The 27593-nt window shown below is 42.6% G+C and overlaps 1 protein-coding gene across 1 annotated transcript in view; it reads left to right on the forward strand.

Moving 5' to 3' along the window:
- Positions 1 to 27593, forward strand: part of TRPM1 (transient receptor potential cation channel subfamily M member 1) — a 123496-nt gene that overhangs the window by 37270 nt on the left and 58633 nt on the right. The window contains exons 3-13 of the mRNA XM_072784708.1: positions 2456 to 2583; positions 3946 to 4056; positions 11234 to 11313; positions 15525 to 15720; positions 17028 to 17241; positions 17890 to 18014; positions 18913 to 19084; positions 20923 to 21097; positions 21528 to 21651; positions 22486 to 22558; positions 23487 to 23587. Of these exons, the coding sequence (XP_072640809.1) occupies positions 2456 to 2583; positions 3946 to 4056; positions 11234 to 11313; positions 15525 to 15720; positions 17028 to 17241; positions 17890 to 18014; positions 18913 to 19084; positions 20923 to 21097; positions 21528 to 21651; positions 22486 to 22558; positions 23487 to 23587 (1499 nt within the window). The remainder of the gene's footprint in view (positions 1 to 2455; positions 2584 to 3945; positions 4057 to 11233; positions 11314 to 15524; positions 15721 to 17027; positions 17242 to 17889; positions 18015 to 18912; positions 19085 to 20922; positions 21098 to 21527; positions 21652 to 22485; positions 22559 to 23486; positions 23588 to 27593) is intronic.

The following is a 27593-nucleotide window of genomic DNA, read 5'->3' on the forward strand; positions in this document are numbered from 1 at the left end:
AGCATGGGGGGGGGGGTGGACATAAATATTCAGTCCATTGAACTTTTTCTACAAGTGTAGAAAATATAGATAATCTTTTGTAATTGTGACTTTAACTACTAGTGACCATTCAAGACCTGTCTATGACTCCATTATTTGCAATCACAGCTCAAAATATGCATAAATCTAAGATGATGGAATGGCAATTAGCTGTGTTATTGGAAGATTACAAAGTTAGTTATGCTACTAAAACCCCAAGGTGTTACCATGAGGCTGCCGACCTCACCCCCCCACCTGCGGAGCCAACGGCAGCTGGGAGACCCTGGGCTTAGAGACTGAACACTGGCCAGGTATTGTGGGCTCATTCTCATTTTCTCTTTAAGGTCAGTTATAATTTTCCTTAGAGAATTAAAAACCCTAGGAAGCCTGGGTGGCTTAGTGGTTGAGCATCTGTCTTTGGCTCAGGTCGTGATCCTGGGGTCCTGGGATCGAGTCCCACATAGGGCTCCCCAGAGGGAGCCTGCTTCTCCCTCTTCCTATGTCTCTGCCTCTTTCTCTGTGTTTCTTATGAATAAATAAATAAAATCTATTTTAAAAAGGAAAGAAAATTGAAAACACAATATGAACAGTAAGAAATGAAAGGGAAATATTCTGCAGCCCCCAGCACAAACACAAGTAATCAAGTTAATAAATTTGCTTCCATTTTTCATGGCCTTATTCAAGGTATCCCCTCTAAAAAGAAAAATGTCTTTAGAGCAGTGCTCTTTTCAATAGCCAAGGAATGGCAACAACCCAGACGTCCATGAATGGCTGAGTTCCTCCAGTGGAATATCAGTGAGGCATTCATAGGAATGAAGTTCAGAGACTACTGACTGCACCCTTTAAAAGATGAATTTTAGGGTGTGTGAATTATATCTCATTTGAAAAAAGAAAAGAAAAGAAAGAAAGAAAGAAAGAAAGAAAGAAAGAAAGAAAGAAAGAAAGAAAGAAAGAAAGAAAGAAAAAGAAAGAAAGATAGATAGATCACTTCCTACTCTGTTCCTGGGACTCTGGTCTGGAGGATGGTGTTACTGTGGCCCAGGGAGGGTCCCTGGATAGAACAAGGCTGGAGATCTGGGATCTGGGGAGGAGGGAACTCGCCCAGGGGAGCAGGGGACGTGGGTTCTAATGACCCCCCAAGCATGTCCTGCAGGCCAGCCCTGTCACCTCCTGGGGACTGTATCAATAAAGCAAAGAAATCAGATCTTGAAGCTCTTATAAGCACTGTCATTGGAGTCTCATGTTGTCATCCCCATTTTACAGATGTGGAAACTGAGGCCTAGTGCCTGAAGGGCAGCCATGCAATGGGTCCCTACTTGAGGCTCCTACTGGTTATCTTTGCTGTAGGGGCCAGTGAGGCAGGGTCTGTCCTGCAAGAGTCTCCCTGAGGGGCCAGAGCAGGAGTATCAGCCAAACCACTCAAAAATGGCCTGTTGGGTGGGGCTCATGGTGGGGTGAGTGAGTGGCAGGTGGAGTCAGAAGGAACAATTGTGGAGTTTTAACGCTTGTGCACACAAAGATGGGTGGTTTGCCACAGTGCTTTGGCAGGGAAGTTATTTGATTCTTGGGTTTGGAGAGTTGCCAGGCCCATAGGTGCTCCCAGAAACCAGGCAAGGGTAGGTCAGGGGCATGTGTGGGGACCCACTGCTACCTGCAACTGTCCAAGGATGTCTGCTGGTGTCCCATGTAGCCAGGGCATTCCAGAGAAGCCAGAAGTCAAGATTTTCAGATGTAATCTCCCTCTCAGTTAATAATGGCAACTAATTCTTGTCTTTTTTTTTTAAAGATTTTATTTATTTATTCATTAGAGATACAGAGAGAGAGAGAGGCAGAGGGAGAAGCAGGCTCCCTGCGGGCAGCCTGATGCAAGACTCGATCCCAGGACTCCAGGATCACGACCTGAGCCAAAGACAGACACTCAACCACTGAATCACCCAGGGTTCCCAGGGGTTTTAATTCTCTAAGGAAAATTATAACTGACCTTAAAAAGAAAATGAGAATGAGCCCACAATACCTGGCCAGTGTTCAGTCTCTAATTACTGTTAATTTTGGCCCAAGAAACAGGGCCACTGAGTAAACAGAGACTTGCCTGACAGTAAACCAGCTCTTACATATTGGAAGCCACTTCCCAAGGTTGATCACATCTGCCCAGGCCAAAAGCCACTCCCTATTGTCTTGGCCCTGCCTCCTGCCTTCCCCTGTCGCTTGCACCTCCTCTTCCACCACGAGTTGGAGTTGTTGGCCCCAATCCCCACCCCTCAACTCCCCTCCTTCCAAACTCCACCCCTGACTCCCATCATGCCATCCCAGCCCCACCTTCTCAAGGGTGTCCCCCTGCAGACTCCCCCTCCCTCCTGCAACTCTCCTAAAGGGTCATCCCTACTGTGTGTACAAGTTCCAGAAAGTCAAATTCTCCTGACTCCTTGCACCCCTCTAGCTTCCACCACTTCGGGGCTTCACAGGAAACTTCTCACAGGGGTTGGTGCTGGCTGTCTGCGCATCCTTGGGCCCCACCCTCTAAATCTATGTAAAAGTCCAGAGAACAGTCTGACAGTGAGCATCTGGGTGAGCATGACACCCAGATTGTACAGAGGTTACCTTGGTCATCCTTACAGCAGGTTTTTCTTTCTTTCTTTTTCCTTCCTTTACAAAAAAAAATATCATAATAAAGACCTGGTAGACCCTGGACGCCTTTGAGAAGGCTGGGGCTGGGATGGGGTGATGGGGGCAGGGGTATGGAGGGGAGGGGGTGGAGGAGCGAGGGGCAGGGCCTGGATAGCTTGGCTGGGGCAGGGGAAATGGAGGGGTTCTAAGCCCTTGAGCCATCATCTGGTATAGCCCACCATGGGCACACAGTCCCCGGCAGAGGGGCCATCGCTGCTTCTGCACCAGTGCATCTGTCTTCCAACTCACTGGCCTTTATTCCACAGTCCCCTCCTCGGCTCCTTGGGGCTCAGTGCTAGGGCACCTTTCTCTCTTATATGTGTAGTCTTTCCTCTGCAATCTCAGTAATTCCCATTATCTTAGATACCTTAATAAGGTCCAATGAGACACCTCTGCTGTACCTGGAAGTCTAACAGGCGCCTGGAGCCTGGACTTTCCTCCCAGAATCCATTCCTGAGCTATCCCACTTCCAAAATTGCATCATTAAGCACCCAGCTCCACAAGCCAGAAAGCCAGGGGTCATTACTGGGTTCCCCTTCCTTCAGCCTTATCAGCGAAAGGTCATGCCTTTCCCTGTCCCTCCACCCCCACCATCTATCTCCAATCTGTCCACCCCCACTCCACCTTCATTGCACCCAGGCTAGTCCAAGCCTCCAGCATGTGTTGCCTGGACCACACTCCAGTCTTCTACTGGTGCCCTGCCTCCCTTTTGCCATCTCCATAAGTTCATGTATTCTTCTGCCCACCCATTCCTGAGGCCTAAAGTCCCTGCAGAACATGCCCCACCTGCCTCTCGAGGTCCAAGGTCTGTCACATATACAGTTCACGCTCCTTAGCAACTGCCCCAGTTCTGCTTGCTGCAGGTCCCTCCATGAGCTATTTCTATCAGCCTAGAATTTTCTTCTGATCTTTCACTTCTCAGTTTAAATGTGTGACCAGGTTAGCCAAGACTTCCCAATCTAACAAGCCCTCCAACCCACCCCGTACGCACACCACATACCCGATCACACACTCTTCTTCATTCCCTTCATATGCTTCCCACTGTCTGCAACGCTCTGGTTTCTTTTTTGCCTTGCTTGTTTGCCGTTAGTTCTTCCTGACCTCAATGGAAGCCTCATGAGGGCAGGGCCACGACGTCCTGATTTGCCTCCACTACCTGCCCATAGTGATTAAGAAACATTCATTTGGAAGTGGGAAAGCTCACTGGGATAGCCCTGTGCTGGCCACATGGTGACACCCATAAAATATGTGGACCATGAATAGGTAGCAGCCTGGTTTTTGCCTTCACTGCACTACCAGGAGAAGCCCGTGGTGGGCTCATCACATGATGAGCCTTCTCTTGCCCCTTCACAGCCCACTCCCAATCTCACACAGGTGAGGGGTGGAATGAGAAACCTATCCCCTCCCCTCCATTTCTTTGCCCATCTGCTCCGGAGCATCCACCTCTTCCCTTTAACCACCTGCTCCCCTCCCCCTTTCCACTGTCTATCTGCATCCTCACTCCCTCTGCTGTGCACCTGCTGTTCCACACACCCCACCATCCTTTGGCCCCAAATGTCTTCAGCCCACCTTTTTAGATATTGCCACGCTATGAGGTTTAGCTCAGTCCCTTTCCTCCCTGTACTTACCCTCTCCAAACTCCTGACACCCAGTGGTTTTTGAACCACCAACCAAAGCCTTGACAACACACTGCCTCTGTTTCTTCATGCATCTACTATCCTGTGATAAAACATAATGACCAGGATTTCTATTTAAATCTAATACCTCCCAGATACTTTACAAGTGTTATTCCAGGTGAGGCTAATCTATGAAAATCAGTTTCCATCTCAGAGATGAAAAAGTCACAGGTCAGAGGGCTTAGGGAGCATGATGGTGGCACCACCTCCATGTCCCCTCACTCCACCTCAAAGACAGACTTTCCAGTGAGAGAACACTCTAGCAGGTCAGATTTTAATCTCCAACGCCAGTGTTCCTATTATCTTGCCCTAAAGTGTTTAGAATAATCATTTGTGATGGGCAGGAATATTTTGGTTGAGTGGGCAATATCTAACCTAACAGGGGGATCTGAAGGGTTTATAAATGACCCCTAAGAGGCTCTGTTTTTGCATTTCACAAGGACACACTTTGCAAGATTCCATGACTCTTTGTTGTTACCTTGGCAGTACTCAGCCCTGGTAGCAGAAGCTGGAGGGGAAGGAGGAATATTTGACTAAGAGGTCCTCCACCCTTTGCCTTTCACCTGCATCAGTGCTATGCAGCCACTCAGAGGCTGAGCTCCTCCCCATGGCGAATAGACTTTCCTCAAGTGACCTGGGTTACCTCCCTTCTGCTCTGTGTGCACCCCACTGGGGGAGTGTGGGCCCAGAAGCCAAGATCGTGGTAGGTGGTGTTGATAAGAGCTGAGGGCCCTGGCAATGCTCCTACTGAGTGATTTATTGACTCATTTAGTCATTATAGGATATTGAGCACCTCCTCTCTGCCAGGCATTCCCGGAGGCACTAGGGATAAAGCAGAGAATGGAATAGGGTTTCAGCTTCCATGGCTTTTGTAGGAAGGGAGAGAGAAGGGTAGAGAGGAAGGAGGTCAGTGGGCTGAAGCCTTATGAAGAACAGGGAACAGGGCTTGGGGGTGAGATGGGGAGTCAGAGAACCTCCCTAAAGAGGGGACATTTGAGCAGAGACTGAAACAGCGTGAGAGATTGCATGCAAAGAGTGGCTCTTGTATCTTTTTTAATCCTCAGAAGATTCTAGAACATTTCTGGAGACTCAATAGTAACTTGGAATTTTGAACAAGAATGTTCTTTAGGACTAAATGTTTTAAAATTCAACAGTTAGTACTTAAAGCAAAGCACTTTTTCCCCCAGGGAAAGTCTGTTAATCACATGCTAGCTTATTCATTAGGTGAAAAAAAAAAAAAGGATTTTTGGTGAAGCAGAGGGAAATGGGTTCGGCCTGCAGAATGCCAGCTGCTGCTTTTGCCCAGGGCTACAAGCAAGGGCTGGGGCTTGGCACTCTGAAAAGAGCCCCTCCCAAGTTTGGGGGGTAATGTGCAAGCCAATGTTCCCTTAGGGTCACAGATGCCCTGCATCTGCATGTAAAGGAGATGGGGGTGGGGGTGGAGGAGCACTCTGTGATGGAGGCATTTAAATGCTGCTTGAGACAGAACAGATATTAATAAAAATAAGAGGCATATTACTGCTTTCCCAGTCCTTCATCACCTCAGCATATTAAATCTGGTGGGGAAGGTGACATTTCTCCTTTTGATGATATGAGACCTAAGCCTAGTTGTCCAGAAGCTAGATATTGGTTTCTTGATTGCCAACTGTATTGGCACAGGTCTCCTGGAAGTGCCCACTGGCTGATTTGTTGTGTGAGGAGGGCTGAGAGGGAGGACCTATGTGATAGGGAGAGAGGGCAATGCTTAGCAGGGAGCAGGTGGGTGGCACTAGAGAGGGACCAGATAGAAGGCTGTGAGGGGGTGGGACAAAGAGGCCAGGGTGGAGAGATGAAAGGGCATTCCATTGTCATGACTCTATAGCCTCTAGAACCATTCCCCAATCTTTCCTTGTCTTTCATGGCCTTGACATTTTTGCAGAGTATATGGGTCAGTTATTTTGTAGGATGCCCTTCAGTTTGGGTTGTCTGAAGTTTCCTCTTGATTTGATTCAGGTTATGTATTTTTGACATTTTTATCCTCAGTGCATTTTATTGGGTGGCTCATAGTGAATATTTGTTCCATTATCGATAATGCTCACTTGGTTTTAGGTGGTGTTCACCAGATTTCTCCACTGCCTAGCCATTAATTTCCTCTATGTAGTTAATAAATATCTGTGAGAGATACTACTAGATTATGTAAGTGCACTGTTACTCTTCAAACTTTTATCCACTACTTTTAGCATTCATAAAACATTTGGGATATTCTGATATTCATGCCTTGAAATTGTTGTGTTGGTCCCAGCCTATTGCTAGTGATGCTTCTGGCTAGGAATACCTGAGGCACTCGTCAGGACCTGTGTTACTCACAGCAAGTCCCCACAGGTATTGCCCCCATGAGACTAATGTTGTAGCTGGACCAGCCCTTGTCATTCTTATCATGATTCCATGATGCACTTCAGCAAAAACCAACAGGAAACTTTGAGGAACAAGATTTATTACTCACAAGTCTGGAGGATACATGGCACACCCAAGGACCACACAGCAAGGTCGCAGATAAGGTCCAAAGGTGGGTGTCTAGAGTTTTGAGGATTCACTCTATGGCTAATTTCAGGCATGAGTGAGAACTAGGACACAAGAAGGTCAATAGTCAGGTATCTAAGTCACCAAAGAGGGAACTTGGTGAGTGAGGGCAGTCTAGTTCTTTATTTGATTGCTTTGCTAGTAGCTGTGTCACACACCTGGCACTGTGTTTATTGGAAATGGATGTCTTTGACATGGATGCCTCAGCAATCAAAAGCTTAATGTCAGGCACTCACATTATAATAGAAAAAGCTTAACATCCATTCACTCTACAGTAATCTCCTCCATCTGAGTGTGGAGAGCAAGACTGGTGACTCTCTTCCATGGAATACAGCAAAAGTAATGAGATATCACCAAAATATGAGGATATAAAGAGACTGTGATTTCTGTCTTGTGTGATTCTTATGCTTCCTCCTCTGATGGAGGTCATCCACCATGTTGTGAGGCACCCTGTGGAGAGGCTCACATGGCAAGAAACTGAGTGAGGTACTTGGGCCCACAATCCTTGAGAGGAACTGGATCTTGCAAACAGCTACCTGAGGGAGCTGGGAATGGGTCCTCTCCAGTGGATTTCCTTTGGATGAGACCATAGCCCACACCCATGGCTTGATCAAATCCCTGAGAAAGATGCAGAGTCAGAAGAACCCAGCTAAGCCTCATCCAATTCCTAGTCCACAGAAACTGTGAGATAATAAATTTTATTGTTTTAAGTCATGAAGTTTGGGGCCAATTTGTTATGTTAAGCAGCAGATAACTAACATAGCATGTTATATATACTTGTGTGTGTGTGTGTGTGTGTGCAGAGGGACCATAAACACCTATATCTATATAATTTTTTCTCTCTCTATGTGTTACAAGCCATGGATTCATACTGATCATTTCAATTTCAATTCCCTGCTACAGGAATTTGTTCTAACCTTCTCCATTTTCTGTATTTGTAATCCTCAATAGTGAGAAACTCTGCTCTCATTAACCACAATATACTGATTTCTTTGCTACCCTATGTCTCTGTGAAAAACTAGCCTACTCATGGGAGTTCCAGATTTTTTAGAGTTCTTATTGTCTTTCACTGAAGGCATATAGTCCAAATACTGTGAACTCTATTTTTTAAAAAGGAGGAGGGGTGTAATCTCTCACCTTTGGAAAGAGAGGAGCGACATGCAAAAGGGAAAGTACATTTTCTCTCCAGATAGCAAATGCTCTGCTTAGCTATTTTGCACTAGATTGTTATAACAGTCCACATGAGAAGGGCTGGGGCCAGGGCTTCAGGGGCTTGCCACTCTGAGCCTTCTCCTCTGGCTGATGTGGCCACTTTTCTCTCACTAGCAATGTGGTTTTCAAGAAGTAATTAAATTATTTGGAGAAAAAAGGTATATAGTGTTGCTTTTTGAAGACCTGTAGGGAAGATTTTGAATTAAAATCATTTCTGTTATTCAAAAAGAAGCCAAGTGTCCAGCCAATGTGATCTTCCCAGAAAACCTGGGGCCCCAAATGTCCCTCCAGAAGGATGAAAACCCTGATCAGACTGTCTCTGCATCCCTAAGACTGGGACCAGGACTCTGGGGAGCAACAAAAGTAGCATTGTGTCCTTGACATGACCTCACTGGGGAGAGCATCTGTGACATGTGGTTTTTGTTCCCATCTCTGAGAAGGTGAAATTAATCAGCATTGCTACCCAGGTGAGTGAGGGCCACTAGACTCTCAGGTCACACACCTGGCACCTGGCCACTAGACTCACAGGTCACACTGTGCTGCTCACCCTGGAGACTGTGGGAGAGTGGCCAAAAATATGAGGCTCTGTCTTCCATGGTGTCCCCAAGATCTGACTCAGGATTCTGCAGGCTTCACATGCTAGGCTGCTCCATTTCCTTGTGCCTGCCAACCTACCCTCAGAGACACACCCATGTTATATGCACACCACATTCCACATAGCACACATGCCACATGCATACCAGACACCACATATATTGATCACATCACACATATATGTACCACCACACATGTGTACACATCATACCGTACACATACACATATACTCCATATACTCTACACTTACACACCACAAATACATTGTACACATGCACAAATACATCATATAAGCACACATATCGCACATACACAAATAGCACTATGTACATTGAGCCAGGCCTCAAGGAGATACACAGAAGGATGCTGGGTCCCTGGTAAAGTGGACAGGTTTTCTTCTTGCCTCCCTCTGCTCCAAAAAGCCACTATGTACTGCCAACATCCTTCAGCTCATGCAAACACCACACCATCTGACACTTCCATGGGGTGGTGACCCAGCTTGTCCTGGAAGTCCCCAAGTACCTGAAGCACATCTCCTCAGGAGTCCCCAAGCACCCAGCACAGCACTTTACACACACACACACAAAAATTCAACAAATGGATGTAGACGAATAAGAGGTTGGCAAATGAAAATGACAGCACCCAATTGTTAGGGCAGCACAGGGGCTTTTCTCTCTTTTTAAAAATTTGTTTTATTTTACTTTTGCATTTTAGGCAAACTTTGTATATTTTTAAATAGTTAATACATTTATGTAATTCAAAAAATTTAAGGGGCAAAGAAACCCCGCAATTTTAAAAGGAAAAACTTAAGTCCCTACAAAACCCTGCACATGTTTATTGCATCTTTATTCATGTTTGGCAGCACTTGGAAGCCAGCAGCCTCAGTGGGTGAATGGGTAAATGGTGGCTCATCCAGACAATAAAATATTCCTCAGCACAAAAAAGAACTGAGCTCTCAAGCCCTAGAAAGGTGGAGAGGAATCCTCAATGCAGATTGGAATCCTCAATGCAGAAAGAGGCCAATCTGAAAAGGCTACATACCTGTGATTCCAACTATATAACATTTTGGAAAAGGCAAAACTATAGAGATTGTAAAAATATGAGTGATTTCCAGGGGCTCAGTGGGGAGGAAGAGATGAAAAGCAGAGCACAGAGGATTTTTATGATACTGTGTGACACTGTAATGGTGGATACATGTCGTTATACATTTACATAGGATATACAACACCAAGAGTGAATCCTACAGTAAACTATGGGCTTTGGGTGATTATGAAGTGTCGATGTAGGTTTAACCTTGGTAAACAATGTACCACTTTGGTGGACAGTGCTGATAATGATGGAGTGTGGGAACAGGGAGCATATGGGAACTCTCTGTATCTCCCTTTCAATTTTGTTATGAAGATAAAACTGTTGTTTAAAAGTAAAGTCTTGTTCAAGACTTTAAAAGAGTACCCAGTCTATGAGTGTCTTCCCCCTTCACCCACATCCTCCCAGCTTCCAGATCCTCCTGCCCTCCAGAAGAACCAGTGTCACCTGCTTCTTGTGAACCCTTCCTAGTATAATGTGTCTATTTTCAAGCAAGTGTATTTTCATATTAATACTTCTTCCCTGTAACAGAATGACAATACCCTAGAGATTATTCCATGTCTTGCTTTTTTACTTATCATAGTTTGGTGATCTTTTCCTAATGATACAGAGGAAAAGTCTTATTCTTTTTTAATAGTCATGGAGAGTTCCATCAGTGACTTTTCCCTAACACAGGTAGCAATCCCCTACTGGTAGACAGTAGGTGATGTCCAGTCTTTTGATATCACAAATAATAAATGCAGTAAGTGAACTTCAGCATGTGTCATTTTGCATGCATTCAGGCATATTGGTAGAGTAAAATACTAAACTGCCAAAACGTATATGATTTGTAATTTTGATATTATTGCCAAATTGCCCTCGATAGAGATTGTACCAACTCCCAGCTTCAGATTCAGTGTTATATGAGTACCCATTTCCTTACCACCTTCAATATTTTTAATATAAAAATAGCATTCAGTGAATCTGAGCACCAGTTAAAGGGTCCACTTGTAAAACTACTATGGTGTGTGGGTGAGTGCCTGGAAGTCCAGAGAAGATGAAGTTCTTGACAGCAAAACAAAGTCCTTATTAGAGACTTGCAGACTTTGTTAGTTTCTCTAGTAACTCAGATTCACACCAGGGCTTGTCTGGGTAATGGCTTACTCCAGGGTGGCATAATGTCCCCTTTGCAGACTTTGACTTGCATGCAAAGCATAGGTTTTGTAGCCCTATGGAAACCATGAATACATACATCCAAGCCACTTTGAAAAAGAACCAAAGCCAAGATCCTTAGAGAGTTGCATCCACCATTATTGGAGGTGTCTATTCAGATGTTTGGGGCAGACTTCTTATTAGCTGCATAGAGGTTTTATAAAAGTAAAAGAAAGAACTCTGACTATAGTTTGTGACTATATTGGTCTAATTTTCATTTCTTTCTCTTCCAGGGACAGAAAGCTTGGATAGAAAAAACGTTTTGCAAACGAGAGTGTATCTTTGTAATTCCCAGCACTAAAGACCCTAACAGGTAAATTGGAAGTCACAATTAAGACATTATTCAAACCAGCACTTGTCTACCAAGTGCCAGCAACTATTCTTCTTGTGTTTGTGGGAGGAGAAAGAGGATACAAGAAGAATGGGCCAGAATCCATGCCTCATGGGAGGCATTAACCCAGGGAGTATTTCTGCTAAGAAGCTCTCTGTTAAGATGCAGGAAAGATTGCTGTCTGGCACTCATCCTAATCTAATGTGACTTCTCATAACCAGACGGGCCCACAGTGCTCCTCCTAATCTTACGGAGCTCAAGATGCTGACAGTTTTAGACAGGTTTCCAGGATAACTTTGTCACCTCTTATTAAAGTTTCATAATGCTATTTCAATAAACAACTCCATCACAGGAAAGGTCTGAGCAGTTAAGTGAACTATATGTAACTCTATGAAAAGATGTACTTTGTACACAAAATATGAATTTCATTCATCTACATGAAAATGAGTCTGTTATAAATTAAACAGAAGGTCTTCTAAAGCTGTGAAAGTGACTGGGAATGAATTTAGCTAAACCTTCATATCTCTGAGGACAACAGCTACGAGTTGAGTTTGGAGAGCCAGAGGGGGATGATTTATCCATATGTTTACACAATATGAAATCCATGCAGTTAGGATCACTGACACAGAGTGCACAGATTCTCAGAGAATACCTAGGTCAAATTTGACACACACGTCAGCACTGCCATGTCCTCAAGCTCTCTCCCTCCACCACCACCTCATAGATTCTTCTCCCTACTTAAAACCCAGTGATTACCCCCAGGGCAAGAAATATGCATTAGGGGACAATGCCAAAGATCACAAAAGTCTTCCTTTTGTTGCACATAATTGTCCCCCCTTGTTTCAGTAGCACCCAGACCCTCCTTGATGGAAACTACTATGCCAGCCCTCCTTAGCACTTGCTGCACTGCAGTCCTCCACACAGTCAAGTTTCTAGGCAGAAGAAGCAGAAAAGGCTTAAGGGACTCACATGTGAGATTCCTCTGTGAGTTGCATGCATCCTCTAGCATGGGCTTTAAAAGCCCTGGAATGAATAAACAACCATTTAAAGTCCCTGGAAATGGTCCCAAGGGCCAATAGGAAATAAATATCTATTCAAAAAAAACCCTACAAAAATTCAATAAAAAAGGCTAGAGTCTGTGGTATTTGAACCAAGAGAGCTCCGCCCCTTTCCCCTCCGGGCTCAGTTAGAGCAAACTAAATCTTAAGGAAGCAGAGGAAATAAAAAAATATTAAAATGGAAGTTAATAGAATAGAAAATTTTAAGACAAAATCAATGAAATCAAAAGCTAGTTCTTGGAAAATTCACCAACCTTTAACTAACTTAATGAATAAACAAAAGGAGAAAACTCAAAATACTGGAATCAGAAGTGAAAGAACATTACTACCAATCTTACAGAATTAGAAATGTATATAAAGAAATGCTATGATTTATACACCAATGGCAATAAATTAAATAACAGATGAAGTGGACAAGTTCCTAGAAAGACACAAACCACCAGACTAATTCAAGAAGAAATACACAATCTGAATAGACCTGTAAGAAGTGAAGACATAGGCTAGTATCAAAAATTACCCACAGGGGGGCAGCCCCAGTTGGCGCAGCGGTTTAGGGCTGCCTGGCGCCTGGGGTGTCCCATGTCGGGCTTCCTGTATGGAGCCTGCTTCTCCCTCTGCCTGTGTTTCTGCCCCTCTCTCTGTCTCTATGAATAAATAAAATAAAATAAAAATTACCCACAAGATAATGACTTCACTGCTGAATTTTACCAAATATTTTTAAAAGAATTAATACCAATTTTTTACAAAAAAATTCAAAACATAGATGAGAGAGCACTCTCCAAAACCAGACAAAGATACCACAAGAAAGGAAAACTATACAACAATATCTTTTGTGAGTATGGATGCAGAAATCCTGGAGAAATACTATCAAACCAAATCTAGCAACATATAAAAAGAATTATACACTGTAAAAAAAAACTACTATTTATCCCAGGGATGCAAGGTTGGTTTCATACTAGAAAAATCAATTAATGTGGGACGCCTGGGTGGCTTAGTGGCTTCGGGGTTGAGCGTCTAACTTTGGCTTAGGGTGTGATCCTGGAGGCCCTGGGATAGAGTCCCACATCAGGCTCCCTGTGAGGAGCCTGCGTCTCTCTCTGCCTGTGTCTCTGCCTCTCTCTCTCTGTATCTCTCATGAATAAATAAATAAAATCTTTTTTAAAAAAAGAAAACACAATACATCACATCAATAGAGTAAAAAACAAAAATCATATCATCATCTCAACTGACAGCAAAATCAGCATTTGACAAAATCCAAAACTTTTATGATTTAAAAAAATCTAGAAAATAGGAATAGAACTTCTTCAGTCTGATAAAGGACATCTATGAAAATCCATAGTTAACATCATACTTCATGGTGAAAGATTAGATGCTTTGCCCCTAACATCAGAGACAAGACAAGGATGTCCACTCTCACCACTTCTAATCAAAATTGTACTAGGGGTCCTAGCCATGGTAATTAGGAGAAAGAAACAAAAGGCAACCATAGTGGAAAGGAAGAAGTAAAGCTACCTTTATTGGTAGACGACATCATGTTGTATATAGAAAATCCTAAGGAATAACTAAAAAACTATTGTAACTTACAAGCAAATTCAGCAAGTTTGCAGTGTAAAAAAAAAGATCAGTATACAAAAATCACATGTATTTCTATCTACTTACAATGAACAATAGGAAAATGAAACTAACAAAAACAATTTCATATACAATGCCATCAAAAAGAATAAGATACTGGGGTTCTTGGGTAGATCAGTTAGTTAGGCTCAGGCTCTTTTGATCACAGCTCCGGTCTCCATCTCAGGGTTGTGAGTTCAAGTCCTGCCCTGGGCTCTACTCTGTGCACGGAGGCTACTTAAAATTTTAGAAAGTGAAAATGAACAAATAAAAGAATAAAATACTTAGGAATCAACTTACAAAAGAAGTGCAAAACCTTTACTCTGAAAAGTACAAAACATAGTTGAAAGAAATTAACAAAGATCTAAATAATTGAAAAACTAGCCCATGTTCATGGGTCAGAACAGTTAGCATTGTTAACATGGCAATATTCACAAAATAATCTAGACTCAATGCAGTCCCTACTAGAATCAGGGGGGATGGAGTAACTGGGTGACTGACATTAAGGAGAGCACGGGATATGATGAGCACTGCATGTTATACTACATGTTAGCAAGTTAAATTTAAATTTAAAAAAATCCCAGCTCACTTTGTTACAGAGATTGACAAGCCAATCAATATGGAATTGCAAGGGATGCAGAATAGCAAAAGCAATCTTACATTAAAAAAAGAACAAATTAGGAGGATTCATGCTACCTGATTTCCAAACTTACTACAGAGCTACAGTAATCAAAATAGTGTGGTACTGGCATAAGAATAAACATGCAGACTAATGGAATAGAATTGTGAGTCCAGAAATACCCGTACATCAATGGGCAATCAATATTTCAGCAAGGCTGCCAAAACAAATAGAGAAAGAATAGTCTGTTCATCAAACGTTACTGGAACAACTAGACACCAAGATGTGAAAAAATGTATGTAGACCCCCCACCTCACATCATATACAAAAATTAGGTCAAAATGTATCAAAACCTAAATAGGGGCTAAAATTAGAAAACTCTTAGACAAAAACATAGGAGCAAATCTTCATGACTTTGGACTTAGCAAAAGATTCTTAAATATAATAAAAATATAAGAAATATATTTTCAGTGTTACTTAGAAAAATGTAGAGAAAAAAAGAAAAATGTAGAGAAATGTTTTACTAAGCAGAATTATTACTAACAGAAGAATTCAACAATATTGTAAAATCTCAGAAGGTCAACTCTGTATCTGGAGGGCGTGATTATATTTGTCACAAAATGTTCAAAACTGATGTCCATATTGATGTTTTCAAAACATCGAAAAGAGTTAAAACATGTTCAGTAAGGAAGGGCAACCACCCAATGGGTTTTAAATGGACTGGCATATAAATAGATATATGTTGATTATCTGGAAAAGCCCATCATAAGGGGCATTTCTATCCCAACAAAGCTGGATAAGTAAGGTGTTAATCTGCCTTATTTGGGTGCTACCCTTCTGTTTAGATTAACTCATTTTAAGGAGAAAAATGTTACAGAAAGACTCACTTTTGTCTTTGTTTTCAGGTGTTGTTGTGGCCAGCTCACCAACCAGCATATCCCCCCACTGCCTGGTATAACATCTGGCAAAAATGAAGAGGAGAATAAACAGGTGGAGACTCTGCCCGAAAAATGGTCTGTCAGCAAACACACCCAGAGCTACCCAACAGATTCCTATGGAACTCTTGAATTCCAGGGTGGCGGATACTCCAATAAAGCCATGGTAAGAGAGGTCTTAGGAAGGGATGCAGCTAAGCCGACAGTCTCCATCAGAGGCCAGCCTCCTAGACCCCCAGACTGCAGCCTTCAAGACCCCCACCTAGGTCTTCTTTCTGGGGGTGTAGCTCAGTCTTCCTAGATATTTCATTGCAAAGGCAAGAAATATATCTGCACACTCAACTTTGTAGTCATGAGATTTGGAAACTGAGCACTATTATAAAAAAAATATGTAGTGTCACTAAATTCACACCAGAATTGTGAATCCACAAATCATGCTCTGGCCTAAGTCTGCAACCATACTCATTGCTCCATCTGCAGTGATGAGTGGGAAATGATGCTATTTGTTTTGGGGGATTGTTTGGGATTTGGTTTTGTTTTTTATAACTGTGGACCTTCAAGCTCCCACTCCCCCACCCTAAATGGCTTAGGACTGTCTGGAAATAGTTCCCTCTGAAGTCTGTCCACAGCCTCCCTGGGCCTGCATTCAGCTGGCCCAAGAAGACTAAGGTCTTTCACATTTGCATGTAAACAGGGAGTGCTCTCTGCCTTTCTGATGAGCCCTGCCAGAGAGGGGAGGCGTCAGCACTGTGATCCCTTTCAGCTAATTCTGAATAATACTCCCACATGCCCAGTCAGATCATATTTGCTATTTCATTTTATTCCACTAGCCCAACGTCATTGTGCAAATAAAATTCATTTGTGTTCCAAATAGCACCACATAGGGACTTCTGGAATGGTACCCTACATATTGGCATGGACACAAAGAAGCAGTTCATAGGGGCCAAGGCATCTGATCATTAACCTCTTCTTCACTTTGGGGGTAAGGTCAAGTCCAGAGGTTGGCCCAGGATCCCCATTCTCAGCACCCAGTCAGTGTGACCAGTGGGCCACTCCCTCAACAATACCCTGTCCAAATTCTGGAGCCATGTTTCTAGCTGAGACAGCTTTAGAAGTGATTTTCAAAATTAAGGGTTGCCAGGTAAAACACAGGACACACATTTATATTTGAATTTAAGATAAACAACAGATAACTTTTTAGTATAAATATGTCCCAAATATTGCATAAGTCATATTTACAATAAGACATTTTTCAATGTTCACATGAAATTCAAATTTAACTGAGTGTCCTATATTTTTATTTGCTAAATCTGGCAACCCTTCCAAAGTTCTCTTCCCTCACTTGGCCACAGACTCACACAGAGGAACAGAAAGGCAAAATAGCTTTTGCTTGGACAAGAGCAGTAGCCCTGTTCCCCTGTGATATGAAAGGAAAACCAAGAACAGTACTGAGCATCACACACTCTTTTGCAGTATATCCGAGTATCCTATGACACCAAGCCAGATTCACTGCTTCATCTTATGGTGAAAGATTGGCAGCTGGAACTCCCCAAGCTCTTAATATCTGTGCATGGAGGCCTCCAGAACTTTGAGATGCAGCCCAAGCTGAAACAGGTCTTTGGGAAAGGTCTGATCAAGGCTGCCATGACCACTGGGGCCTGGATCTTCACTGGAGGCGTCAGTACTGGTAAGAGCAGCCTCGTTCCATTTCAGTAAACAAACCCAGAACTCACTATGATTCCCAAAGAGCTTTTGAATAATTAAGATTTAAAAAAAATGTATTGCAACCTGACAATATTTATGACAGAAGTGAAATATTTATCCAGTGGCTTTTTGTTATTTTGATATGATAGTGATAATGGTCAACCTTTCTGGTACCCATGATGTGCCATTCCTTGAACTGAGACCTGTTCAAGCCTCATTTTCGCTGAGGCCATTGACAGTCCTTCCCACTGACCTATGGGAGAGGAAACTGAGGCAAAGAGAAGCTAGGGACATGCCAGGCAGTCTGACTCTCAACTTTAGCTAACTGTAGCCAAGGACTGCCAAGGCACCCCACTTACTTCCATCTTTAGGTCTCAAGAAATTTGTAAAGGAAGTCTCTGTACTGTGCTTTGGTTTTTGGTTTTTGTTTTCCCTTTTCTAAGAGCTAATGCAGAATGACTAGGTATTATGAACTCAGCTTTTGATGTACTTTGATTTTAATGATGTAGGTCATGCTTCAACCCTATTCCATAGCAAATGGAGTGGCTCAGAGAAGAAGTCCCTAACATTCATAAATAATGGTATGATGTGAGGTAATGGTCCTAAAAATATGATTTATGGCTGCTTACAGGTGTTATCAGCCATGTAGGGGATGCCTTAAAAGATCACTCTTCTAAGTCCAGAGGCCGGGTTTGTGCTATAGGAATTGCTCCTTGGGGCATCGTGGAAAATAAGGAAGACCTGATTGGAAAGGATGTAAGTATTTTCTCCCTAGATATTGGTAAGTTAAAAAAAATCAGTCTTTATTTTGAGATAATTGTGGATTCCCCTGTAGTTATAATAATAGAGGTCCCATATGCCCTTCCCACCCTTCCTAATGATAACATCTTGCAAAACTATGGTACAGTATCACAATTGGGATATTGACATTGATACAGTCAAGATGCAGAACATTTCCATCACCACGAGGATCACCCATGTTGCCCCTTAATAGCCTTGCCTCGCTCCTTCCCAACTCTACAACCTCCTTAGCCCCTGACAGCCACTAATCTGCCCCTTATCTCTATAATGTCATTATTCCAAGAATTCTATAAATGGGATCATGCACTATGTAGCCTTGAGGATGTTTTTAAATCCACATTCCTAGAGATCAGTCCAGGTTGATGTGTATATCAATGGTTCATTCTCATTCTCTCTCTCTCTCTCTCTCTCTTTTTTTTTTTTTTTTTTTGCTGAGTGGTATTCCATGATATGGATGTACCACAGTTCATTTAGCCACATATCTATTTAAGTGCCTCTGAGTTGTTTCCAGTTTGGTTATCACAAATGAAGCTACCATAGACGTCCATGTGCAAGATTTTGTGTTACTGTCAGTTTTCATTTCTCAGCAGTAAGTGCCCAGGAATGCAATGTCTGGGTTTTTACTATCTAAAATGCTGGGTTGTCATTATCTAAAATAATTTCTTTTTTTCCTAATTTAATATGGAAAGTTGTGAAAAGAAATTCTTCAATAATGAGGACAGGGAAGTGAGAGTAGATTTAAGTGCACAATTAGATGAAGTAGCCACGGCATACGTAGGTATTCTTCTTGTTTTCCCTGTTAGTCTTCACATCCTAGTTCTGCAGCTCTAATCTGTGTTGTGCATTTTGTCAGGTAACAAGAGTGTACCAGACCATGTCCAACCCCCTAAGCAAGCTCTCATTGCTCAACAACTCGCACACCCATTTCATCCTGGCTGACAATGGTACCCTGGGCAAATACGGTGCCGAGGTGAAGCTGCGGAGGCAGCTAGAAAAACACATCTCTCTACAGAAGATTAACACAAGTAAGTTCCGGCGAAGGCCATGGGTGCTGGGCTGCCACTGCTGCCATGAAACCTGGGCTCACTTCCCAAGGGTGCTGAGAGCTTGCACCTTGATTCTTGTCAGATCAACAGAACATCAAATCAACAGACTTGTCTAGCCCCCTCACCTTGGCCACCTACCAAATCACACCCACTGAGCTATGTGGTGATGCTCTGCCCCAGGCTCGCAGGAGGGATGGTGCAAGAAACAGCCCTGCGGCACTTGTCATGGTGATGGCATTGCCCACTACATAATTACAGGGTAATTACTGTAGTTATTTTTGTAATATCTGAACAGGAAGAAAGCTTCTCACTCAAAGATGTAGTAGGATTCCTTCCCATCAAGTAAGTGTTAGCATGATCATTACATTAAATAGCTCTGTAGCTCTGGGTCTCTCATCCAAACTAAGGCAGGCTGGGTTGGGAAACTGTTGGAGGAGGTTGCTCCCCAAGGCCCCACCTGTCCTGGTTCATGTAGCACAGCTTTGCAGTGGAGCTGCCACCCCGGGGAGGATGGTGAGGTCAAGCTCAAGAGAAAGGAACAAACCACAACCAGATGAAATAATAACCAGTTAGAATGAAAATAACTGGTGTCATCTCTTGGAACATGTTCATACTCCAGCAGTTCTTATTGCCAAAATATTATGAAAAGATTTTAAAGAGTATTTTGCTTTTACCATCACTGATGAGATTTTTGTGAAAGCCAGTCTAAGCCCTGGAAATGGTCATGGTCAAGGCTAATCAAGGGCCTAGAAGATGGCACAAATGGTTAGAATGCTTACCTTCTAAGGGTGACTGTGGATTTCCAAGAGTCAAATCTTGATTGATAAACTGCTGGATGACAGGCTTTTTTGTTCTCACATTTTTGTCTTGGACTTTAAGTTTTCACACTACCCAACTTCATCTGGCCATGTGACTTGTGGGCTTCCCTTTGTCATCCTTTGCCTAGGGTTCTGAGAGGGGCAGGGACAGCAAAGGGGTGCTCAGTTGTCACCTCTCACAGCTTGGAGCTTTGGGGAGTCCAGCCTAAACCAAGAAGAACCAATTTTACCCTGTTTCTAGAAAATAAAGTGATCTGGCCTCCATATTCCTGAAGATCTAGAATGCCAAGAGTTGCTTGGGTTGGGAATCTGAAAGGCAGGGCCCATGTCCTCTTGACCCATTTTGCAGTGTCTGTTGGCCAGCGCTTGGCACAACCAGACCCTCATTATATTCTCTGAAATGAACATAACTGATATTATTGTGGTAGAAGAAGACAAAATCGTTCAAAATTTTTAGGAGTTCCTAGATATAGAAATGCACAGTGGAAGCAAACCAGAAACTCTGAATCTGGCCACTTGAAATTTTTAGTTTTCCTCCTAATGTATGCTAGCAGATTTTATCTGAAGGCCATCGGGACTGAAGACAAAGGATGTTTCTCCTACTTGTCATCCTTTGATGCTCATTAACTCCCATCACCACCAAGGGACACAAGGTGAAACACGCTCAGAATATAACCTGTCCTGTCCAATCTGAGTGCCAAGTAGACAAATACGTCTCTGTGGCTCCTCCACTCCCACTGTCTTCCCTCTCCAGAATCTCAGGTTCTTGAGGTCTTCCTCCTGCCTCCTGCTTCTCAGAGTTCACCCTGTTGATTCTGCCTCCAGAAATTAGCCTGTTCCTCCCGAGTTCCTGAAGAGTCCTATTATCTGATGGAGACAGAGAGAGGACTCTGGAAACAAGCATTCACTGACAGGCTAATAATGGTGGCCCAGCTTTGCCCTCCCAGGTAATTTGTGCTGTGACATTGGTCTCTACGATGAATGTGTTTTATGTTGCAGGACTGGGGCAGGGTGTGCCCGTCGTGGGCCTGGTGGTGGAAGGAGGCCCTAATGTGGTTTCCATCGTCTTGGAATATCTCCGAGAAGACCCTCCGGTCCCCGTGGTGGTTTGTGATGGCAGCGGACGAGCCTCAGACATTCTGTCTTTTGCACACAAGTATTGTGAAGAAGGAGGGTAGGATTTCTGACATGTTACAGAGGGTGGGTTTTGAGCTGCCTTCTTGTTAGGCCAAGAAGAAAATTTAAGTGGTGCATTTAGCCATTCCAAAAATGCTAAATAATGATTTACTAGATCTCTTCCATTTTCTGAGGTCAGCATGTGAGGGAGCTGTCAAGAGCATGATGTTTCTTACAGAATTCTTTCTCTGGGGGAATACACTCTCTTCCAACTTCATTTTCCCTTATAAGGTTTCCAACAAGCCTGGAATTTAGGACACATGTGAATGCAGTTTTTGACTGTGGTCCCTTTTTGTCTCCTAGCCTGGGATCCCCTCCAATGGCAAAGATTCAAGTCAAAGACACCAGACGGACATAGAGTTGTCTGATTTATTCATGTACAGATTTAATTCGTGTGTTTTCTTCTCTTTTGCGTTTCCTTTGAACAGAGTAATAAATGAATCCCTCAAGGATCAGCTTCTAGTTACCATTCAGAAAACATTTAATTACAACAAGACACAATCACATCAGCTGTTTGCAATTATAATGGAGTGCATGAAAAAGAAAGAACTTGTAAGTGTCTTGCGTTTATTTCCAAACCAGCTCCATAGAGAGAATTATGTTTCCTTGCTAATTCTGCCCATGTGTGCATGATGGACTTGTTCATATTTTAGTCCAGGCTTTTCCAAGGGGCAGTTGACAAATGCCTACCAAACTGGCCATTATGCCCACATGATGGAAGCAGAATACACATGCACAGAAGAGGGACCCAGGTACTTTCAGATCTTAGCCAACATCAAGTGACACCATGCCACATCACACCAGTTCTGAGGTTTATGACATTAATCATATGTAAAGACTTGAGGAATGACAGACATACCCTTTTAGGTATGCTTACAAAATTTTATTCTTTCATTTTCCAAATCAGTAATTATTCTCACTTCTTGCCCTCCCTAACTATGCTGGTAGAAGAATACACACATAAGGCAGCCCCTTCAAAATTCTTAACTACAAATTTCACTCAAATGGAGCAAATTTCTGAGTAGTAATGATTGTGTCATCTCCCATAGCGATTTAGATATCAGACTACGCAGATTCTGAATGGGTTCTTCCTTCTTGGGAGTGTTAGAGCAGATTAGGTAAAATAATAAGATAGAGATCCTGGCAAGGACTCAGAGCCTGGATGAGCAATGCTGTCACTTGTGGAAATGAAAAGCACCTGGTTTAAAATTGTTGCACTCAGAATCATTGCATTATATGTCAGTTTTTTAAACTCGTCCTTATTAAGGACCTTTTAAGGGTCCTTAAAGGACCTTTACATGGTCCTTTTTAAAAAAGACACCCCAATTCTCCCTTTCAATTTCAACTTGGCTTTTCCTTGTCTTTTCATAATTAACTTGTTTTCAGGTCACTGTGTTTAGAATGGGTGCCGAAGGTCAGCAGGACATTGAGATGTCTATTTTAACTGCCCTGTTGAAAGGTAAGCTCTTAGGAAATAGCGACTCTTGGCCTCTTGGTGCTGGCCTAGCCTGGGGCTTTGCTCATGGCCAAGAAAACTCACTCTTCTCCTGCCAGGAATTGTGTCTATTAGTGATAGAATCCTGAGCCAGCCAGGCTGCCTAGAGTTATCTCAGTATGAAGCTATAGCAGTGTGACAAAGCTCACAATGGGTTTCCTGGGAAGGGGTGTTTTCTGTGTGTGCCGACGACCCGTGATGGGCTCAAGTCAGACCAGTTTCTATTTCTAACTGGTCAATTAATGATTTCCTCATAGCGGGTGGCCATGAACCATTTTTCATTGTTATCACTGCATCCCACAATGTTCTGTTCAATTTCTCCATCCTGCTCCTAATGACAGGTTGCAACCTGGGCACTCATGGGGTCGCTCCAGAACACACATTTCCTCCCTGCCTCTTGGCTACTCTGGGATGACGAGGAGGCAGGGATGAGAAAGGAGAATGTCACCAACGGGCCAGCTGCCTGGCAGTCCTGTGCTGGTCTCCCTGAAGTCCTGTGCAGCTGTTGCTCTTGGCCTGTACTCACCTTTGGCTTGAAGGGGCAGCATCCCTTGTCCTGGCCTGGCAGATGTCAGGGCAGTCCCAGGGCTCCTACCTTCTTGCAGATGAGGATCCTGGAGTCACCAGGTTCCTCTTCTGTCCTTTCCAGAGAGACTAAGCCACATAGGTATGGAAAGTGGTTGCCTCCAACCTACTTTCAGGCAACTTTGAGAATATGAAGTTCTTAGCTTTGGGGCCTGAGCAGTCACCCAGGGGTAAAAGAAAAAGCAGGAGTGCTTAATTCCAGGCTGGTGTGAGTCAACTTAGGGAAGCCCGTACTCACCACCTAGCACCTGTCAAACCAGGGCAGTCTACGCATGGAGTGAGAAAAGCTTCGTTTCTTCCTTTCCAGGAACAAATGCATCGGCTCCAGACCAGCTGAGCTTGGCACTGGCTTGGAACCGGGTCGACATAGCACGAAGCCAGATCTTTGTCTTTGGGCCCCACTGGCCGGTGAAACTAAGTGTTTTTCATTTCATACATTTTACCATGACTTTGTACAGATGATATATTAGTATGTTCTCCCTCATGACACAGATCTTAGGAAATTACCTGGGGTTTCTGATGATCCAATATGCAATCCATTAGGATTATTAGGAGATGTCACCATTTAACTTCAAAGAACCAGCAAGAAGAGCTACTAGTAGTAATTACAGATTCAAACCAGTGTTCTTGAAGAAATAAGCAGCAAATATTTTATCTTTGCCGGTGGAAGGTGGGATTTACTCTTTTCAAGAAAAAGAAGAAAGAAAATGCCCATTAAAATTAAATACGATGATTGCATTGATAGCATTTTTTTTTTAATTCAGTTCCATGGTACCCTGGAGGCCTAGAGAATTCTGTGTGTGTGTGTGTGTGTGTGTGTGTGTGTGTATGGTCTTTGGGGCATGGGGTGTATGTGTCTGCGTGTAGCATGTGTGTGGGTATATGTTATGTTGTGTGGTGTGGTGTGTGACATACGTGTACGGTTCAATGTGTGTGTGTGTGTGGTATATATCTGTGGTATCTCTGTGTGTGTGCTATGTGTAATGTGTAAAAGGATGTTCATGTGTGTGATATGGTTGTCGGGCAGTGCAGGTGTGAGTATGTGTCATAAACAACTCTAGGCTTTCTTCTTTTTTAAAAAATATTTTATTTATTCATGAGAGACACAGAGAGAAAGAGAGAGAGAGGCAGAGACATAGGCAGAGAGAGAAGCAGTGAGAGAAGCAGGCTCCACACAGGGAGCCCGATGTGCGACTCCATCCTGGAACTCCAGGATCATGCCCTGGGCCAAAGGCAGGCACTCATCTGATGAGTCACCCAGGCGTCTCTAGGGTTTCTTCTTGATGGTTCCATTTTCATGCCAGCCTGTTTTCCTCTCATGAATGCAATACCTAAAGATACAAATTGGATTTTTAAAATCCTCTTCTGTTCCCTAAATTCTATTTCACTCTCTGGTCAGCTGCTCCCATTAAGTTCATTTTGTCTTTTTCTGTTGCAGATTCTGGCTTGTCCATCCCCATTTCCGAGTGAGGGATGAGACTTATTAATTAGTGTAGGAAGCCTACTTAGTCACTAAACAGTTTTGCTTTGCCATGTACAGATTAGAATAGACTAATGAGGTTCTAGATCTCTCTAGGCAGATCCTTCCAATTCTTTAGCAGCTCTTCCTCCAGTTTCTGCCTAGGGGTGAAGACTAGGAATGCAGTTATTCTGCACCTGCCTACTGGGGTAGTGGCATGGCACACAAGAAGGAATGAGTGGTCTCCTGCTCTGTAGACCGTCCTTCCACTAATCACCATGCTTTCCATCCAACGTTAAGTCTCATTCTTTAAAAAAATCTGGTTCCACCTCTACTGTTACCTCCACATTACTCCTTCTGGGTTCAGCTTCCTCTCCATGGTCAGCATTTTCAGACATGTGTTAATAGCTCTCTTCTGCCTCTTCTTGAAATAGATTTTTCTCTATCATAGTCTTTTGCTATCATTTCTGTGGGGAGAGAGGGTAAGCAGGAGATGTGTTCAAGACTGCAATCTAGAACCAAAATCCTTCTGTCTCCCCACAATGCAGTATATGGTCTCCAAAAATCTTCCTTTAATGGTTGAACCACTCAATTAATTATGTGGCTGTAAATATATAGTCTTTCTAGAATTCTTGACATAATATATAACTCACAGTAGGGAGGACTTGACAATGACAAGCAATGACAATGACTTTACATGACAAAGCAATCCTAGGTCTGATTTGTTATATTTTACTAGTCAGTATTCTTCTATCTATATTTTTTGTTAAGTACAAAAACAAAAACTGTCACAACAAAACTCTTTGTTAAAAGGTTTTGTTAAGAACATAACAACAAAAGGGGGGGGAGTAGTGTTTGATACGTACATATAACAAGGTAATTTATTTATACTAAGTCACAAAAACTTGGACTAACAATTTTTTAAAGAAATAGGCCAAACTCAGTATAAGCATCCAAGAACTAGGTTTGAGAACCTCTGCCCATTTTAAAGACAAAAATCTACAAACCTTAGGCAGCTTCACTGAGATTTCTGAAACAGAAAGAAATGTCTGCTTATTTTTCAGAATGAGAACCATTTATTTGGCTTCCCTCTGTAGGCAAGGGCTTGCCCTTAATGAAACGCATGAACTAAAATCTTATATTCAAATTAGAAATTGATAATAATGCCTGGTGCTTAGATCATACACTGAGCTTTACCCCATATGTTCACATACATGAGTATTACTGGATTAGCCTTCACAACTCTGAAATAGATCTGATTGTCCTTATTTTATAATGTAGAAAAAAAATTGATGCTCCCAAGAGGTTAAACATATTTTCCCAAGTCTACTTATCATACTTCTACATAGCATGTAGATCAGAGAAAAAGTCTCAAGAGAAATTTGTAAATATTTTTTGAAATGAAATTTTCATTTCATATATGAAAAGGAAAATACAACTTAACAAAATTTGTGGGATGCAGCAAAAGCAGTGCTTAGAGGGAAATTTCTAGCAGTAAATGCATATGTTAGAATAAAAATTAAAGCATAAATCAATAACACTGAACACAGGAAATCAATAGAAAAATCAACCAAAATCTAGTTATCCGAAAACATTAATAAAGTTAATAAGCTACTAGCCAAGCTAACTAAGAATACTAATATCAGAAATGAAAGAGGGAATATCACTACAGACCCCAAGGACATTAAAAAGATAATAAAGGAATATTATGAACAATATCCCCAGCAAGTGATTGTTTAACCTGTATGTGAGGTTGCAAAGAGGAATCTCCTCTCTTCAGACATGGTCCATGCCATCCCACATCCTTTTAAAAGAGTAGTGTCCACAAACTAACACCTTGTGCAGCTCAGAGTAGGACTGCCACCTGCCTTGTGCTGGAGCTACACTTCTGGTCATACAGCAATATGTAATCTTTCACTTGTACAAGTTTCTACCTGCAGAAATTCTCAAGAGTTTTATCATGCTCACACATAATAAACCACATCTTGCTGTTCTGAGGTTAGCTATTCTTGGGCCCAGGTGGACCTGGGTGGGAGACATCATTTCTTGTTACATCTTACCTTGCTAGATTTAGTCCATCATGTCAGCCTCTCAACATATTTAAAATTCCAAATATGTTACCCAATATACCTACCATATCACTTTCCTCTCAGCCTGCTCAAATGCTAAAGTGCCCTACTCTCTCTTTCCACCCTATTATACCTCTCTTATTATTTGTGATTCCTCCAGAATGGTCGTTTTCAAGGTATTTTAGTTAGAAGCTCTTAGTTAGTTGAGTAGAGTAACAACATAAATAGTAGATAAGAGCCAAGCCCACTCTATTGGCCACCTCCCCCCAGGTAGCCCCTGAAGTCCCTCCTCAAAATAAAGGGTGTATTGGCCCAGGTTAGAGGCTACCCCTCTAAGATTACCAACCATGTTCTTAGAATCCCAGGGTGTGGCCCTTGAAGGAAAAATGGATGAGCTTGTTTGAGCATCTAGGAGTTCTCTTATGATGCCTGACCACATCCACTCCATCTTTAATTCTCTCCAATGGTAAAGACAGAAGTTAAAATAGAGAAGGAGGAATTCTGCTCCTCTCATTCACTCAGCAGGAGCAAATGGTAGAACTGATCTCTTCTTTGGCTTTCTTGAACCAAACAAAACTTTTTAAAAAAAATCCATGTTTTTACTCATTCATTCACTCAACAAATGTTCACCAATCATCTCCTATGTGCCAGGCCACTATGCTAGATTCTGAAGACACAGAGGTGAATAAAACAGACCTACCATAGCCATTATAGAACTCTCTGCGTGGTGTTGGTGTGAACGTGGTGTGGGAGGGTGGGCAAGAAAAGGGAGGCAGACAAGAAACAGATAATCAGAAGAATAAATACCGGATTATAAATTGTAGTAATAAGAAGGAAAAATGCACATTTCCATGAGACATGTGGGGGATGGGAGGGCTACTTTTTA

Source organism: Canis lupus, chromosome 2, assembly GCF_048164855.1.
Source record: "Canis lupus baileyi chromosome 2, mCanLup2.hap1, whole genome shotgun sequence".
Classification (NCBI taxonomy): domain Eukaryota; kingdom Metazoa; phylum Chordata; class Mammalia; order Carnivora; family Canidae; genus Canis; species Canis lupus.